General features: G+C 38.6%; 1 protein-coding gene across 1 annotated transcript in view; it reads left to right on the top strand.

Annotated features, from left to right (window-relative positions):
• The first annotated feature begins 10,923 nt into the window (after window positions 1-10,923).
• Window positions 10,924-16,197, top strand: part of LOC114550445 (NLR family CARD domain-containing protein 3-like) — a 689,968-nt gene continuing 684,694 nt past the window's right edge. The window contains 4 exon segments of the mRNA XM_028571229.1: window positions 10,924-11,064; window positions 11,443-11,571; window positions 11,885-11,992; window positions 15,560-15,667. Coding sequence (XP_028427030.1) covers window positions 10,961-11,064; window positions 11,443-11,571; window positions 11,885-11,992; window positions 15,560-15,667 — 449 coding nt within the window. The 5' untranslated portion in view covers window positions 10,924-10,960.

Here is a 16,197-nt window from a genome sequence, read left to right as displayed (position 1 = left end):
CCCTGTGAGGCAACAGATTTTAATCTTTGTGAATCCTTGCTTTTATTCTTTTTATTCCAATTATGTCAGATTTTTTTTTTTGCGGTAATTTATTTCGTCTGAATGGTGTATTTATTTTGTAAATGTATCGAGGTGCTGCTGACCTTCTATATTTTTGTACCATAATGCACTTTAGATATATAAATATATATACCATTAATTTTGTTAATATTGTTTGAAATGAAGAAAAAACGACGGTCGTCCTTCTGTGTTGTTGTTTCAGTTTTGATTCTTGACTTCTCGCTTTGTTCAGATGTCCAGTTTCTTTGCTGCTGGTTTTTTTTTTCGGATGTTTTTGACACACACACACACGCACACAACCACACACACACACACACACACACACACACACACACGCACACACACACGTGGCATTAGCTTCGTGGGGACCCATCATTGACATAATGTATTCTCTAGCCCCTTACCCTAACCTTAACCCCACAAGTATACTGAACTCCTGGTTTTTGGACCCCACGAATGTAGTTAAACAAGACCACACACACACACACACACACACATACACACAGAGACACACAAACATACACAGACTCACACTCACACGTCTCACTATCTTTGTGGGGACCCGTCATTAACATAATGCATTCCCTAGCCCCTTACCCTAACCTTAACCATCACAACTAAATGTCTAACCTTAACCCTTACCCTCACCCTAACTATAACCTAATTGTAACCCTAATCCTAAAACCAAGTCTTAAACCTCAAACAGCCCTTTAACCTTGTGGGGTCCAGCATTTTAGCCCCACAAAGCTGTCGGGACCCCACAAGTATACTGAACTCTCGGTTTATGGACCCCACGAATATAGTTAAACAAGAACACACACACACACATTAACATGTTTTTGTTGGTTGTCTCACTTTTTGTGTCCGTCCCTCCTGCTGCCTTCAGTGTCTCCATTTCTCCCCCGCTCTGCTTCTCAATGCCAAAGTTCATATTTGTACATAAACCAAAACACAGCCTCGATATTGTTGTTTTTTTGGCACTTGCACTGAGATATACACCCTGTACTGAACGGATTAAACATTTGACAGTATCCTTCTCTCAGTCTCCTGTGTCTTTGTTTCTGTCTTTGTCCTGTTATTGGTATGAATACATTCACATTAGTACTCACAGTAGTACTCATTTTTACATCAGAAACTTCATGTAAAGCCAGAGATAACGGCTTCAGTTCCTCATCGGATACCTTAAACCTTTTTAAAACTGTTTATATTTACTTGCCATGTGATAAAAATACAATTTCAAAAGTGAGTTTACGTTGTCTTCGGTTAACAAAGCAGAAAAACTGTCATACCTGAAGTTTATATGGTCAAAAACTTACTGATTGGTCCTTTAAAGCTCTGCGTCTTATTTATATATAAAGAATTAGAATCAAAAAAGATTTTATTGTTTTATTACTAATTAACACAAATAATTGGGATGGTGCATAAATTAACCTAAACACATTAAAAAGAAATAAACAATCAATGTAAAACAATTTTAAAATATATATGGGTGGCTTAAAGATATGTATGTGTTGGAGCCATTACACCACTTTGTTTTTTTTATATAGGCTACCATGTTGGTTATGCCAATTAATATGCAGTTTTATGTTTGAACACTGGGTGGAGCACTGCGTTTGGGAAGGCATGAAGGTAATCAGCCACAGGTACACAGGTGGGTGGAAAACGGGGAAAGCTGACAGATTTTCACCGTGTCAGTCGTGTTTGTTGTGTCAGTGTTTGATGTTTTTGACAAGGAAAATGAATGGAACTAAACCAGAAATGAAAAGAAATGGACAGTAATGCTTGTGTGACGGTAAGCAGGCCGTTAAGGAGAATAAATGGGTCACAGCACCGAAATGCAGACAAATTGTGGACATTGATTATTGGCACGCAGAACACGCGTCCAAGCAAGTTCTCCTCTGATCCCACCGTAGTGGCCTAATGTAGGAGTTGATAAAAGACTCTACAGTATGGATATTTTGACTTTGCATCAATGGTATTGGATTGTTAATTATTCAATCAATGCATCGATCTTTTTAATGATTGTTGAATTTTTATGTTTAATTTGCTTTGTATGTTTATGCTTTTGTAAAGCACGTTGAACTGCCTTTGTGTCTGAGTTGTGCTATATGAATAAATTCTCCTGCCTTGATCCAGATTGATGTAGGCCAATGGTTTTATCCCTACATGTTTAGCAAATTCTCTTCAAATCAAAGAGCTTATTTTTAAACCCAAAAAGCCTCTCAGCACTCAGAGCAAACTCCAGCCCACCACCACATCACACACCTCTTCTGCCGTATTTCTGCAGGCTTTCATCACTTCTTCAGTCCATCCATTTAAACGTCTAATCAACACCAACATCAGCTTTTTCTGCAACTTCTGCACGTACAGCAGGAAAGAACATTACAACTTTCCACTCAGCGGAGTAAAAGTGTTAACAAACTGCCGTCCGTCATCAGAAATTCCATCCAGGATTAAATTAGGGATGATCAACAGCTCCAGGCTGCAGAACGAGGCCATTAAAATAATTCCCACCGCTGCGGCTTCACAACATGACAGGTTTGGTTTGGCAGCCGGTCAGCGAGCGGAGAGACACCGAGCAGAAAGAGCCGAGTCGCCGCTCGGTGTTGATGTTGTGCAGAGTAGCCCGAACCAGTTTGGTGACCTTTAGGCTAGATTTCAGCTGTTTATGGTGTTATTTCGATTATTTTTTTAATATATTTTTTTACGACATTGCCTTTTGTGTTTTTCTGAAGTTTTTGTTGCTTTTTTAAATCCATGCAGAAATGTCCCGGGACCTCCCCAGATAGTTGGAGATCTCAGACGGGGGGCCCCAATGTTGAACCCTGTTTGTTTGTTTTGTTTGAACATTTTTGTCATTTTTAACTTTAGTCATTTTTTTCAATGTTTTTGTCATTTATTTCAAAATTTTTCTAGTTTAAACTTTTGTCATCCATCCATCCATCCATCCATCTTCGTCCGCTTATCCGGTGTCGGGTCGCGGGGGGAGCAGCTCCAGCAGGCAAACTTTTGTCATTTTTTAAAAAATGTTTCTTCAAAAATAATGTGCCTTTTGGAATTTGGGGATGTTGGCTTGTCTGTACCAGCCACTAAAATAATTGCCAACGCTGCAGCTTCACAACATGACTTTGGTTTGGCCTAGGGATGCACCGAATCCAGGATTTGGCTTCAGATTCAGCTGAATGTTGGGCTTTTTGACGGGGTGCCAAACCTTAGAATTTTTTCCCAGGGAACCAAACCCTACGCTTGCACTCGGCGCGCTACGCTGGTCACCGTAGTGACGGCGCCGTTGATTACGGGAAGGTGTTTACGTAGGTGGAGCGTTCAATGCAGTAGGCTGGGAGAAAGTGGACATGGATCTGATGAGCAGAAAAAGTTGTTGTTTGGCAGAAGTTAGTTAATAGAGAGATTGTTAAGTTCATAGCGAGTAGCCTAGTTTATAGTGAGTAGAGAGTTTATAAAAGAGAGTTTAGAGTGCCTTGCACTGCCTATCTCACCTATTTGGCTGAGGAGACAATGTTGCTCTAGGCTACATAGGCCTAATCACAGAAATGTGTGTGCAATGTGCAATGTGTTCTTCATTCATTTCCCTCCCAAATTGATGTATTTGTTTTCAAACACAAGACAGTTCACAACCAAAATCCTAACTTTATAGTTCTTTTTTTTGGCGGAGAAGGCAATTACATTTTTATTTATGCAAGGTCCCACATATAGGCTTAGTTATTTATGTCATTATTTATTTATCAATGAATTCATAATCAAAATGTGTTCATCTTCAACTCTAAAGTAGAGTTTAGATTCTCTGCCCAAGCCCGAGCCCGCCAGACTTTCGGGCCGGGCCGTTATTTTCCGTCACTATCCTGGGCCGAGCCGGGCCAGGCCGGGCGCTTGATCAAGCTTTTGTGTTTTTTACTAGGCCTATAGCCTAATTGGGTGGGGAGGAAGCTATGTTATAATCAGAAATAGGAGAATTACCTTTGAGCAAGTTTGGAGGAAAGTCGGAGGTATGGAACTACAAGTCGTGGGCAGTGACAATATGTGTCGGCTTTGTTGAGTGCATTAAGTGCGGCACGCTGTCGCCTATAACAGCAAATAAAACGGAGACTTGAAGATGATAGTCAGCCTTCAACGTCCTCATTTGTTACTTCTCCAAGTGTGAGGGCGAGGCAAGCCCTCGCAGAGAAATACGTTGAGTTTTTTTTTTACGTTTCTTCATTCAGATCCATTTGCGATCCGTTCCATTCTGAATAAACAAACAGCGCAGTTTACATGCTTCGTCCTTGTTGCATTATTCATTAAGATCATTTTAAACAGATTTCTGGAGTTCAAACAACTCTGAATTGTATGAGAACATCAGACGTATTAAAAAAGTGTCGGGTTAAAATCGGGCTCATGATTCCAGTTAATGTGTCGGGCCGGGCTTGGACACAACGCGCACGGGCTCGGGTTGGGTCGGGCTTACTCTAAAGACATCATGGCTAATAACTGTGAAACAGTTTGTGACACAATGCTATCCCTAATTTCACCACCAGATGTCCTCATAGAGTTCTGAAGCTTTGAGTAGTGAACCTTTTTTCGATACAATTGGCTTGAAAGCTTCACCGCTTCAGAAAGCTTCAGTTCGCCATCACTATTGAAAAGTGTTTTTTTATTTACCCAAAAACTGCAAAAAGAAATATAAACCAAGAACTTAATATCTAGGCCTATAAAAGAGGTAAACACAATATAAATTAAGCCAAAATTAGCAACCACAAAACAAGATATGAACTCAACAAACTGACCTCTTTTGAAAGGGACATATATACCGACTTGGCCAAACCAAATTACACACACGGGGAAAACCAAGATGGACATAATTGCAACTAATGCACATAAACCTAAATCCCCCCTCCAGCATGGTATCTGGTGGTACGGCCCAATTGGCATGCCATAGTATATAACAGTCCTTCAACCTTGGCCGAGCTTTTTCTGCACTGGGAAGGACCTCACCACCAGCATGGTAACAAAGCCAGAAAATAATGATTAATATACCAGAAACCTTTACTATGTAGAAAAGCGTGCACTCCATTTAAACCATGTAAAGTTAAAGGAAATAAACGTGGATTATGAATTAACCAATCTGTGTAATGTGTTTGTTTTGATGCCTGAATTGTTTTGGGTGTAGCTGACTGCCCAATACTTTGTGTACTAAACAGCATGGGGTAAAATTGTGGACCATACTACCATTGCTGGCTGTTTGAACCTGTGTGGCCTAGACCATCACACAGTCTGACTCTGGATGCTGACTCCAAAGCTGGTCGGTTTGATTCTCTGCCCAGAAACAGCCAATCTAACATGCTGCTTTTAAAGACCGTCACAACAACCTTTCTTAAATCCTTTAAATATTTACTTTATAATAATGAATCCAGATTGTCTAGCAGGGATAAATCCCGGAAACTCTTCTCTTTGAGATGACAAAGAAGCTTAAAAGGAACAAGAAAACATTAAGCCTAATGTCCGACTGGCTTTAAATCAAAGGAAATGTATGAACTCTTCTAGACCTAAAATAAGACATTGAATAATTAAAATAAAAGTTGGAAAAGTGAAGCGTTGACAACTTTCCGTATACAATGTAAAGTCACATGTTTGCCATCTCACAACCCTGCCTTTTCAAAATGACATTATACAAGCTAATTGGCCAATAGATGTGCCACCTGGCCAAACACCTCAATCAGGAAGTAAGCACTATGAAAAGACCACAGGTGAGCACCTTTTTTTTTCCTTATATATTTTCTCTGAAATTTTCATTTTCAGTTTACTGTTTTTTGAGAGCATGTTTTTGTTCAGTCCAATATAAATATATCTGTTATGCATACGTTTCATCGACTTGTTTAGTTAAAAATAAATTGTGTGCGCAAATATTTCTGTAGCGCCTCCTAGCGCCCTCTATCAGTTTTCATAGTTAATTATTAGTTGATGTCCTCTTCCTAATGGGTTGACCAGATGCTCAAGTGTTCAGGAAAGCCCTCAATGTTACATCATGAACCAAACCGCTGTTGTAACTTGAACATGCATTGTCTGATCTGCCAAAATCTTTCATACATGTTAGTCCAGGCCTGGTATGAATCACATGGGTCTCCAGCCTGATTATGGTAAATTGGCTCAATAGTGCCCCCTACAAAATTTCTAAGTAGACCCTGCAGTGTGTTTTCCATCTAGACATGAGATTTGGTATGCCATACCCTAAACCCAACATTATGTCAGCTACATTAATATTAATGTGCAAACTATGGATGATATTGACCATTTGCAGGTTACTTTAACAAACTCCTCCAGCAGATTTAACCCGATTGCACTGACCAATTTTGAAGTCAATCTAAAGACTTTGGCAAAGATAAATTGTGAAGGTTTGTACTTGCGTCCAACGGTGTGGGCGTGGCTAGATGTCAAACTACCATATAACACCGTAAAACAGGTAGTTTGTAATTGTCTTGCTCCAAAATTGTTATGCTCAGTTAGAGATACAGAGTGTGAGGGCCTGTTCAGCCTGTTCGGCCGGTTCTGAGGTAGGAGCTGGAGCTGCTGTCTCTCTGCCTGTCTCTCTGTGTGTGTCTGTGTGCAGCATGCAGTGCTGACGAGGAGACGCATCGCAGAGAAACAGAGTATACATGATTCAATATAATGATGCATGCTTTCCCTTTGCAATTTCCTAGGTTAGCTGCATAGCTGCTAGCAGGTATAGAAATGAAACCGAGTGGTAGCCACTTTCACCGGTCAATTCAGTTTAAAATGACGATTGCTGGCAAACTTTTGCTGGCAAACATGCTCTTCAAAATGACACTACAAAACGAGTTAATGTTAGTTTATTTTTCAACATCAGCTAAATGGTTAATCACTGCTGGTTGTTATAAAGTGTTACTGCTCCTCCGATCTCTGTTGTCACAGTATTTCTGGTTCTACAGGATTCTTTCAGTCTCCTCCTCTTCCCGATCAAGCTGAAACAGGTTTGCTGTTTTGGGTTTCAGTCGACACACAATATAAGATGTCTCGGTGTCCCAGAGGTCTTCCAGGTCCAGCTGCAGCGTGAGAAACCCTCCAATCAGAGCAGTCCAGTATGTAAGTCTTTTACTTTTTCATTTTCATATTGTGTTCAGTTGAGGGAGCAGAGAGTCTGTCTGTTTTCTCTCCACGTTAGTTATCTGCTCAGCCAGCTGCTGGAACTTCACACTGTGCTATTAGTACTTTTACTGCAGTAACATGACATCAATGGGACAGAAAAGCTGTTTCATCATGTCACACCCACATTAATATGTTGGTGTTGAAGACTTCACTGTTGATATCAGAGAAAAGAAGACTGAGGGGGGATGGATTTCATATTTTAGATGTTCAGCTTGTGTAATGAGTAGTCAGTGTCTACAGTCATTCAATCTTTCAGTCAGTAATGGAGCATCAACAGCAGTCCAAAGGTCATTTTATCATGAAAATCTGCTCCGGTTGCAGCCCTTCCTGCCTGCTTCCTGACAGGTGGAGCTGGGACTCATTCCAGGAAACAGCTCACCTGTGTCAGAGATTTCTCTCCAGGCGGAGTGTGACCCTCTTCTTCATCAACTCTTCTTCATCAGCTCTTCTTCATCAACTTCTTGGACTGTTTGAAGAAACTGTAAGTAGCTGTTTGATACTTTAACACCACGCTAGTCTTTGGTCTCTTCAGGGTTAGTATTTGGCTCTGTAATGTTAAATATAATGTTTCTACTTCTCTTATTTCCTGAGAAAGTGTGGATGACTCTTGTGTTGAAGATAAATCTACATGTTGGTGATTTACTGGAATCAAACAGCTGAGCTTTATTTCCTTTCTCCAGCTGTCAGAAGACAAACGGAGTAAAGTGAGACACAACACAACTCTAAAGTGTGTGTGTGTGATACAACACAACTCTAATGTTTCTGCAACAAGGTTCCGCTTTATTGGCATTATACAACAGAATTATCCAATGAAATGCAATCGTCATTTACAGCTGGCTCTGAAGTTAAGTTACCAACCGAGGTGCGTCTGTGGACTTATCGGGAAAAAAGTAAAAAATTGTCAAAACTTATTCCAAAAAGACGACGAAAACTCTTAAAAAGCAACAAAACTATCGAAAAAAAGCAGCAAAAATGTCTGAAAACATGATAAAAACCTGAAAAAAAGGATTAAAAACATCTAACAAGCCCCCCATAAATCCTGCCTATTTTCTCTCCACGTTAGTTATCTGGTCATTAGGGCTCAACGATGTGGGGAAAAAATCTGATTGTGATTTTTCTGCCAGATACTGTGATTACGATTGCGAATATAAAAAAAAGTTTAGTTTAAGTTCAATATTGATGAAAGATGTCATGGAGCATTATAACATGAGACACACTGTCAAAATGACTCTGTATTCATATGCAAGGATGAGAACATAGATATGAACTGGCAGCAATAAGTGTTTTTCTTTTAATAAGCGTGGAACATTGAACAGTCCAACATGACTATGAGCTGAAAGAGTCATGTAATCTGCCAATAGAGACAGAAGAAATGGGCCCACAGACCACAAATAGTGAAAAAGTCTGCCAAAAAAAGAAAAAGCCTCAACTGTTGCACATTGTCCTTTGCAGCAAATTGTAACTATTTTAGACATTAAAAAAGTTAATCTTAGACACTTTAGGGGTCTGTAGTGTGCAGTGAGGCCAGTTTTTTGTCATCTTAACTGCTGTTTGTGATTTATTTTGTAAACATCACGTCATAATTTATTAACGTCACCTTTTGAAAAATGTGTAGCCATCTTAAATATGTTGTGCTAGGAATTTGAATTGTATTTATGAGTCTGTTGGTCTGAAACAATTATGTGCATTCATTGGAAAGAGAAACAGTGAGGTTATTTTGTCATCTTAATTGCCCAATCTGAATAGTATTTCCATGTATGTTTATTTTTCCCATATCACATGACCTCTGATCATGTGACATTATGAAAACAGATAGGGGTCATGGGTCACTGCAATTTTTGTGGGCCTTTTTTTTTCATTTTTCATTAAGCAGTTGTGCAGACTTCACCTTCTTTGAACTAGTTTTGTACAGTCTTTAAATCTTTCAGTCAGTAATATTTTGTCACACAGAGGGAAGAAACAAAGCTCTTATTGTGAAAGTCTGCTTCCTGACAGGTGGAGCTGTGACTCATCAGGAAACAACTCACCTGAGTTGTTCGCCGTCGACATTTTGGACTGTTTGAAGAAACTGTAAGTTGCTGTTTGACACTTTAACAACACATTAATCTTTGGTCTCTTCAGGGTTAGTTTGTGGCTCTGTAATGTTAAATATAATGTTTCTACTTCACTTCTTATTTCCTGAGAAAGTGTTAAGGACTCTTGTGTTGAAGATCAGAAAGCTGTCTGCAGCGGTTAGTGTCGGTGGTTCTATTCACTGACAGGACTGATGTGGAGACAACATGACTCAGCTCTTTTATTCTCTAACTAAATCAACTAATATGGAACTGCGTCACTATGAGCTGGCACTCCAACAGGAACTAGTGTCGCTTCTTAACTTTGTGTTCAAATTAAATAACATGTTATTTGTAGTGTCCAATCCTAATCAGGACACTCTACAAATAGAGTAGTTGTAGACAACCCTCTCAGCAATCATAGTGGCAAGAAAAAACTTCTGATGTCTAAATTCCTGCATTCAGATATTTTAGTATGTACAAAGTTACAAAATGTTGTTGGTTTCCTCAGAATGAGACCTTAGCTTGACGCTCTTCTAACTCTCCTCGTCTTAATCCACATTAAAACATCCAAAGGACCACACAGGTGAAAGTTTAACTATTTAGATAAAAATAGACCACTGAACTACATTCAGAAACAGCATCTCTGAGCTGGTGAGTGACGTCATGGCGCCCTCTGGTGACATCAGCAGGAACTACAAGCAGAGCAACACCAAACATATTCACACATTAAACATGTTTACAGCTTTTATTAGTTTCATTTCTGTTTTTATCTTACACACTCACCCCACTTTTTAAATTACATTTGATTACATTTTATCTATTTATGTCGTAATACTTAACCAATAAAAACATTTTTTAACACAATGTGTTATTTACTTTAGTATATATTTGTAAAAAATTATATATTTTATTTTCATTTAGTGTATGTGTTATGTGAGTATAAAAGCGCGAGATGATCCGTTGGTACAGTGAATATCAACTTTCCACTGAAGAACAGCCCAGAGTCTAGAGTCTGAGTGTACTCTCATCACGCCATCCTCTGTTGTCATATAAACATATTTTAGATTTAAAAACAACTCTATTGCATGTGTTATTACATGTTAACTGCCAGAAGTTCCGTTTATTTGCAATCTAAATGAAGGCTGAGTTTGAAGATGGGGGGGGGTCTGAGCCTTTCTCCTGCTATCAGAAAACAGTAGTCTCCACCAGCGTAAAGTCAGACACAACAGGACTTTACGGTTTCCTCTGGAACCTTTCAGAATGAAATGTAGTGACCTAAATGCTTCTGATACTGTTGTAGTGATGTGTGGACGAGGATACACAGGACAGCAAGGTGAGATTGATTGTCATAATGGAGTCTTGTCTCCATTAGAGGAGAGAAAGATGATATTAGTCCTGGAGTCTTTACAATGTTCCTGTTCTCCCAGAAAGAGAAGCAGGATGAGCAGAGAGCAGAAATCTTTCAGTGAAGAGCTTCAGACTTTATTTTCTGCTTGATAGCTTCTAGTTTCTCCAGCAGCTTCTGTTTCTGGAGATAAAAAGTGGTCTTCCTCTCTTTCTAACAGGACCCATCAGAGACCAGACCCTGCTGAACCTGAACCTGAACCCAGCTGTGTGTCCATGAAGAGTCACCGGTCCATGGAGACACCACTACTTTGAAAAACAAGCCAACCTGTAATCAAATAGAAATGGAGGAGAGGCTACTTGAAATGGAGGAGAAAGGAGTGATGGAGAGCCTTGAAAGGCAGAAGGAGCAAATAGAAAGGGAAATTGAAATGTTAAGAAGATTGAGGTGAGTTGTGAACATCCAGCAAACTGGAACGAGTCTCATTGGATGGAACTACATCCCGTCTGGGTTGTTTTGGGTCATGTCAGTCTCATGCACACTCCTTCAAATAAAGTGTTTTTTGTGGAAAGGAATTATTGTAGTTGTTGACTGAAATTTGAATATTTTTTTCTTTCTGTTTAGACAACATTTTGAAATATTGAAATAATAGTTTTTAATTTTTTTTTATTCTGATTTCAAAATATATTTTTATTGAGTTTTGGACAGAATGTAAAGCATTATTGGCATTTAATTGTTAATAATTAGGCCTACAGACATATTCATATTATATTATATGCTGGGAGACTGAACATATGACCCTCAATAAATGTGTTTTTCTATCAGGACCCAGCAGAGACCAGAGTCTCCTAAACCTGAACCTGATCCTGAACCCAGCTGTGTGTCCTTTAAGAGTGACAAGTCAAAACAAGGCATCCTTGACTTTAAAGGAGACCAGCCCTCTGCTGAAAAGAGGTAAACTGTTAATATTATAGTATTACTGATTCATGTTTTAACTTTTATGTATCAAGGGAAGCTTCACATCCATTTATATTCTCACATCTGAAAGTTGTCCAGTTAAACCAGTCTTCAACTCTTGACTTTAGGGAAATATTGGTCCAATATATTCTCTGGTGTTTTAGCTTTTTAACCCAGTTTTTTGTATAGATTATTGAACTTCTTTGTGTGAACCTCGTTTTAGTTGCTGCTTGTATCTCCAGCAGTTTTTGTGTCTGAATATTAAAAAATGAATTTCCATTCCTTGTTGGTCTTACTCTCTGTGTAACAGGATCCATAAAAGAACCGACTCTGCTGAACCTGAACCCAGCTGTGTGTCCTTCAACAGCGACTGTTCAAAACAAGATTTTAAAGGTCAACAACCCTCTGATGAAAATAGGTAAGCTGTTGATAATATAATATTACTGATTCATTTTTCAATTTGTATGTATCCAGAGAAGGTTTGAAATTTATTTTCAGTTCACTTCACATACTGTATATTTATTTTGTCACATCTGAAAGCTGTCAAGTAAGACCAGTCTTCAACTGTAGATCTCAATTTAATATTGGGCCTAGCTTGGACCAATATTATCTGGTGTTTTAGCCCCATTAAAAAACATTTTAAATCTCCCATAGGGTAGGCAAAGGCTGAAGCTCATTTCTCATCTTAACCCCTACCCCTTTGTCTTACTCCTAGCCCTTGTTCCTCGAAACAAGGGGTAAGGGGTAGGGGTGAAAACATAGCCATATGAAATGAGACGCCACTTGGTTACATCATCATACGTACTTAGGTCTGTTTGCAATAAATATTTCTATACACACTGCATGGCGTGTTGTATATCTGTTTCAGTTATCACAGTTTTAAATGTCATTGATGTTCAGAAACACTTTTTGTTAACAAAAAAGTAAACATAACCGGCAAAAACATAAAAATATATTATATTACAGAACCATTATCTATTAGAACCATAACTTACATGTCACACACATATAAAAAAGGCACTCAAATGTATAAAACTAAAAAAAGACACACAAGACCACAAACAAAAAACTACAGCTATTCTGAAATTCCAGACCCCAGTCTGGTGCCTGTTGGCCAGTAACCTTTCCCTCCAACCCCATTGCTTTCATTAGTGTCCTGTATCATAACCAACAACAATGTACACGTACATGAACAAGAATGAATTACAAATGATTACTGCTCATTTTCAACCCGAAAGAGGATCAGCTGCTGGGTTTCCTCCAGCGTCCCTGTGTGATACAGGACGGTAGATGTAAAGCATGTATTGATGTCTCCAAAGCAAGTAGTGTTATGCACTGATAGCAAACGAAATTCGCTGCTAATGGAGTTTAGTTAACACTGTAGACATGCATGGAGTCCATTCGAGGCAGAGAAATGCAGGACTGTTTTGCAAATAAGTAATGTAGCTAATGTTAATGTTACCGTTAGCATAGCAAGCTAGCGATTTTTAAAAACTTTTCAATTAATAACATGGTTGCACATAAATATGTAGAGGACTGTGTAGAGCACAAATTAAGACTTTTGTAATTTTTAAATCAATTCTATAAGCCAAAAATACTTACATTTATGGGTCTCTCTGGTCGACCTGGCAGCCATGTTCCTTGTTAAGCAATGTATCTGGATACCACTTGCTGGCCAAGTAAGCTTGCGTCCTTACTTGGCTCTAAGGGGTATATAGCCCTTCCCCTTAGCCCTACCCCTTGATCAAGATTATTGTATTGGGACCGCGTCCTGAGTCAGCTGACTCAACCTTTAAAACACTCCGATGCGTTTCGTCATACAAGCCTTCGTCAGGGAGTCAATAATTTTCAAACAGGAAAAGACTTTCTTATAAGCTTTCAAACCACCAATCAGAGGCCTCCATTTGGCAGAAGGGAGGTTCAGGGTTGTAGTATTATACAAAGACCACTGGATGTCCTCCTTTGCACTTAAGAGACCAGAATTGTCATGACTACACACAAAGGTTATGTACAATATAGCCAAAATTAATACAATCTTTACTATATTCCAAAGAGAGTTTAAGGCGAGACATTACAGGTGAATAGGGTAAATATTTTAACTTACAGATATCACCATGGAACTTTACCAGTTGATTACTCACATGAATAGGAGAAAAATATGTATTGCAAGTTTTCTGTAATTTTATGTTTAAATATGCTAATCAGGCTATATCTAATTAAATATGTGCTAATTTGACCACTGAAAAAAAACAAGGTTCAAAATTATTTTTGCATTTTGTTGATATATTCAGTGAAAAGACATTACCAGAGTGGATTATGAATATCTCCTAAATAAATATCTCAGTAAATAAGAAAATACTGCCAATAGCCTTAAAAAATTGATTTCTGCCCTATTTTTAGGCATAAAATGTCACATAAATCAGGCCAAGAATGACATATCAACAAATCCCTCTGGACGAACCTTCACAATATAGTTAGGCATACAACTGTAAAGTTTGGTGTATATAGGTGCTACAGAAGTGGAAAATCGTCACGCGGAGTGTGAGAAAAAAATAATTTTGCGAAAACAGCCTTTAAAGATTTTTATGGCAACCTCTCTCTCTCTTGTCGGGGGTACCGGATGACCAGATACCACTTTTCAGTATTCCAGTTGTTAATAGTTTTACATAAGCCCTTATCATTTATCAGAATCTGGTAGACTGATATTAACATCGCTCAGGAACCAGACTGGTGGGTGGTTTGGTCAAATATATCTATCATCTAGAAATCCTGATCATCAAATGATACACTACAGATTTATTTATCAGATTTACCGTGAAGATTACAGCAAATGAAACTCAGAGACAATCCATACTGTGATATCTGCTCTGACAATACCATTGCTACTTTTTACCATATGGTGTGGCAGTGTCCAGAGGTCAATCGATTTTGGCATAGTGTTTCAACCATCATGTCTAGTATCATTAAACGACCCATCCCTTTCTTACCATATTTGCTTCTGCTCAATGACACATAGTCTCTAAAGCTAACTATTAACAATAGGCGTCTTCTTTTGGCTGGTTTGACAGCCGCCAAAAGAATGATAGCTTGTCGCTGGAAACCACCACATACATTGTTAGTAAAGAAATGGCTCTCTTCTTACCGGGATATTGCTCAGCTAGAGCTCTCTACAACATGTTTACATTATGCCAAAACCTCGAATATTGATTGCTGGTCAGAGCTATTGGAGAAAATAAATGAAATAATGTAGATAAGGTCAGACTCTTTCTACTGTTTACATTCTGATTTGCTTCATATATTTGCATTATTTATATTTTATTTTTTATTTTTTTGAAAATGTGCATCTAATGTGTATAATGTATAATGTTTAATTGTTGTGCATATACCTCACTCAGTTTTTTTATTATCTAGAATGTTGTATGGACCTCTGTGGATTTTATAATATGAAGGAGGAAATCAGGATGTGTTTGATATTCTCAAGTATGAGATCTTTATCCAATATATACAATGCTCACTGTCCTGCTTTGGGTTCTATGATGGAGGAAGGATGGACGGGTGGCAATGGGAAAAGTGTGTGTGTGTGTGTGAGTGTGAGTGTGTGTGGTTTTCTTTTTTTTTCTTTTTTTAACTGCTCAATACCTTGAGCGAATCTTGTTTGGGGTGGGGTTTGGAGGGGCATAAGTGGAGAGGAAAAACAAGCATCAGAATTAAGCAACACTTTATTGTGCTTTTGTTGTATTTTCAATGATGATGTAATCAGTTTAAGGTTTCTTGTTTTTTTTCTGTGAAGATGTTTCCTCTCCAGTGTATGAATGCTTGTAAGAAAATAAATAAATAATTGATCACAAAAAAAGCATGGAACTTTTTCAACTCTACCTCTGACCCCGACCAAAATAAACAAACATCAATGAAACGTCCCCACCATGTATTTGAAGTAGGCGTTCTTTTCCTGATTTAAGACAAAATCTTTTTCCTATTTTCCCAGAAGACCAGACTCTGCTGAACCTGAACCCAGCTGTGTGTCCTTTAAGAGTAACCAGTCAAAACAAGGCATCCTTGATTTTAAAGGAGAGAAACCCTCTGCTGAAAAGAGGTAAACTCTTAATATTATAACATTACTGATTCATGTTTCATCTTTTATGTATCCAGAGAAGTTTTGGGACTTTATTTTCAGCATCTTTCTTCTTCACATATATTTATATTCTCACATCTGAAAGCTGTCCAGTCTTCAACTGTTGATCTAAATTTAATATTGGACCTGGTTCGGTCCAATATTATCTGGTGTTTTAGCCCCATTAAAAAGCATTTTAAATCTCCCATAGCCATAGTGTAGGTTAAAAATCATGAATGGCAAAATTCTTCCCAAATGTTCTTCTCCAACTGGGAATACCAGGGGGTGGTTGGGATGTATGCACCTCAGAGTGCCCCTTCCAGGGTAACTTCATCTGCACATCCCCCCCCCTGGAGAACCAGCGACCCTTGGTAATTGTTTGTGTCACCTGGGTCAGGACACTATTTATCATGAGAAGACTTATGCCATCTGAGTTTGGACACTTAAAGCCAAGTTTCACTGAGTGGATTCATGACCAGATTTTTTTCCCCCCCAAGTATCCTGACCCCGCA

This window comes from Perca flavescens, chromosome 23, assembly GCF_004354835.1.
Source record: "Perca flavescens isolate YP-PL-M2 chromosome 23, PFLA_1.0, whole genome shotgun sequence".
Lineage (NCBI taxonomy): Eukaryota > Metazoa > Chordata > Actinopteri > Perciformes > Percidae > Perca > Perca flavescens.
Note: the sequence above shows the minus strand (reverse complement) of the source record. Positions and strands in the feature narration are given on the sequence as shown.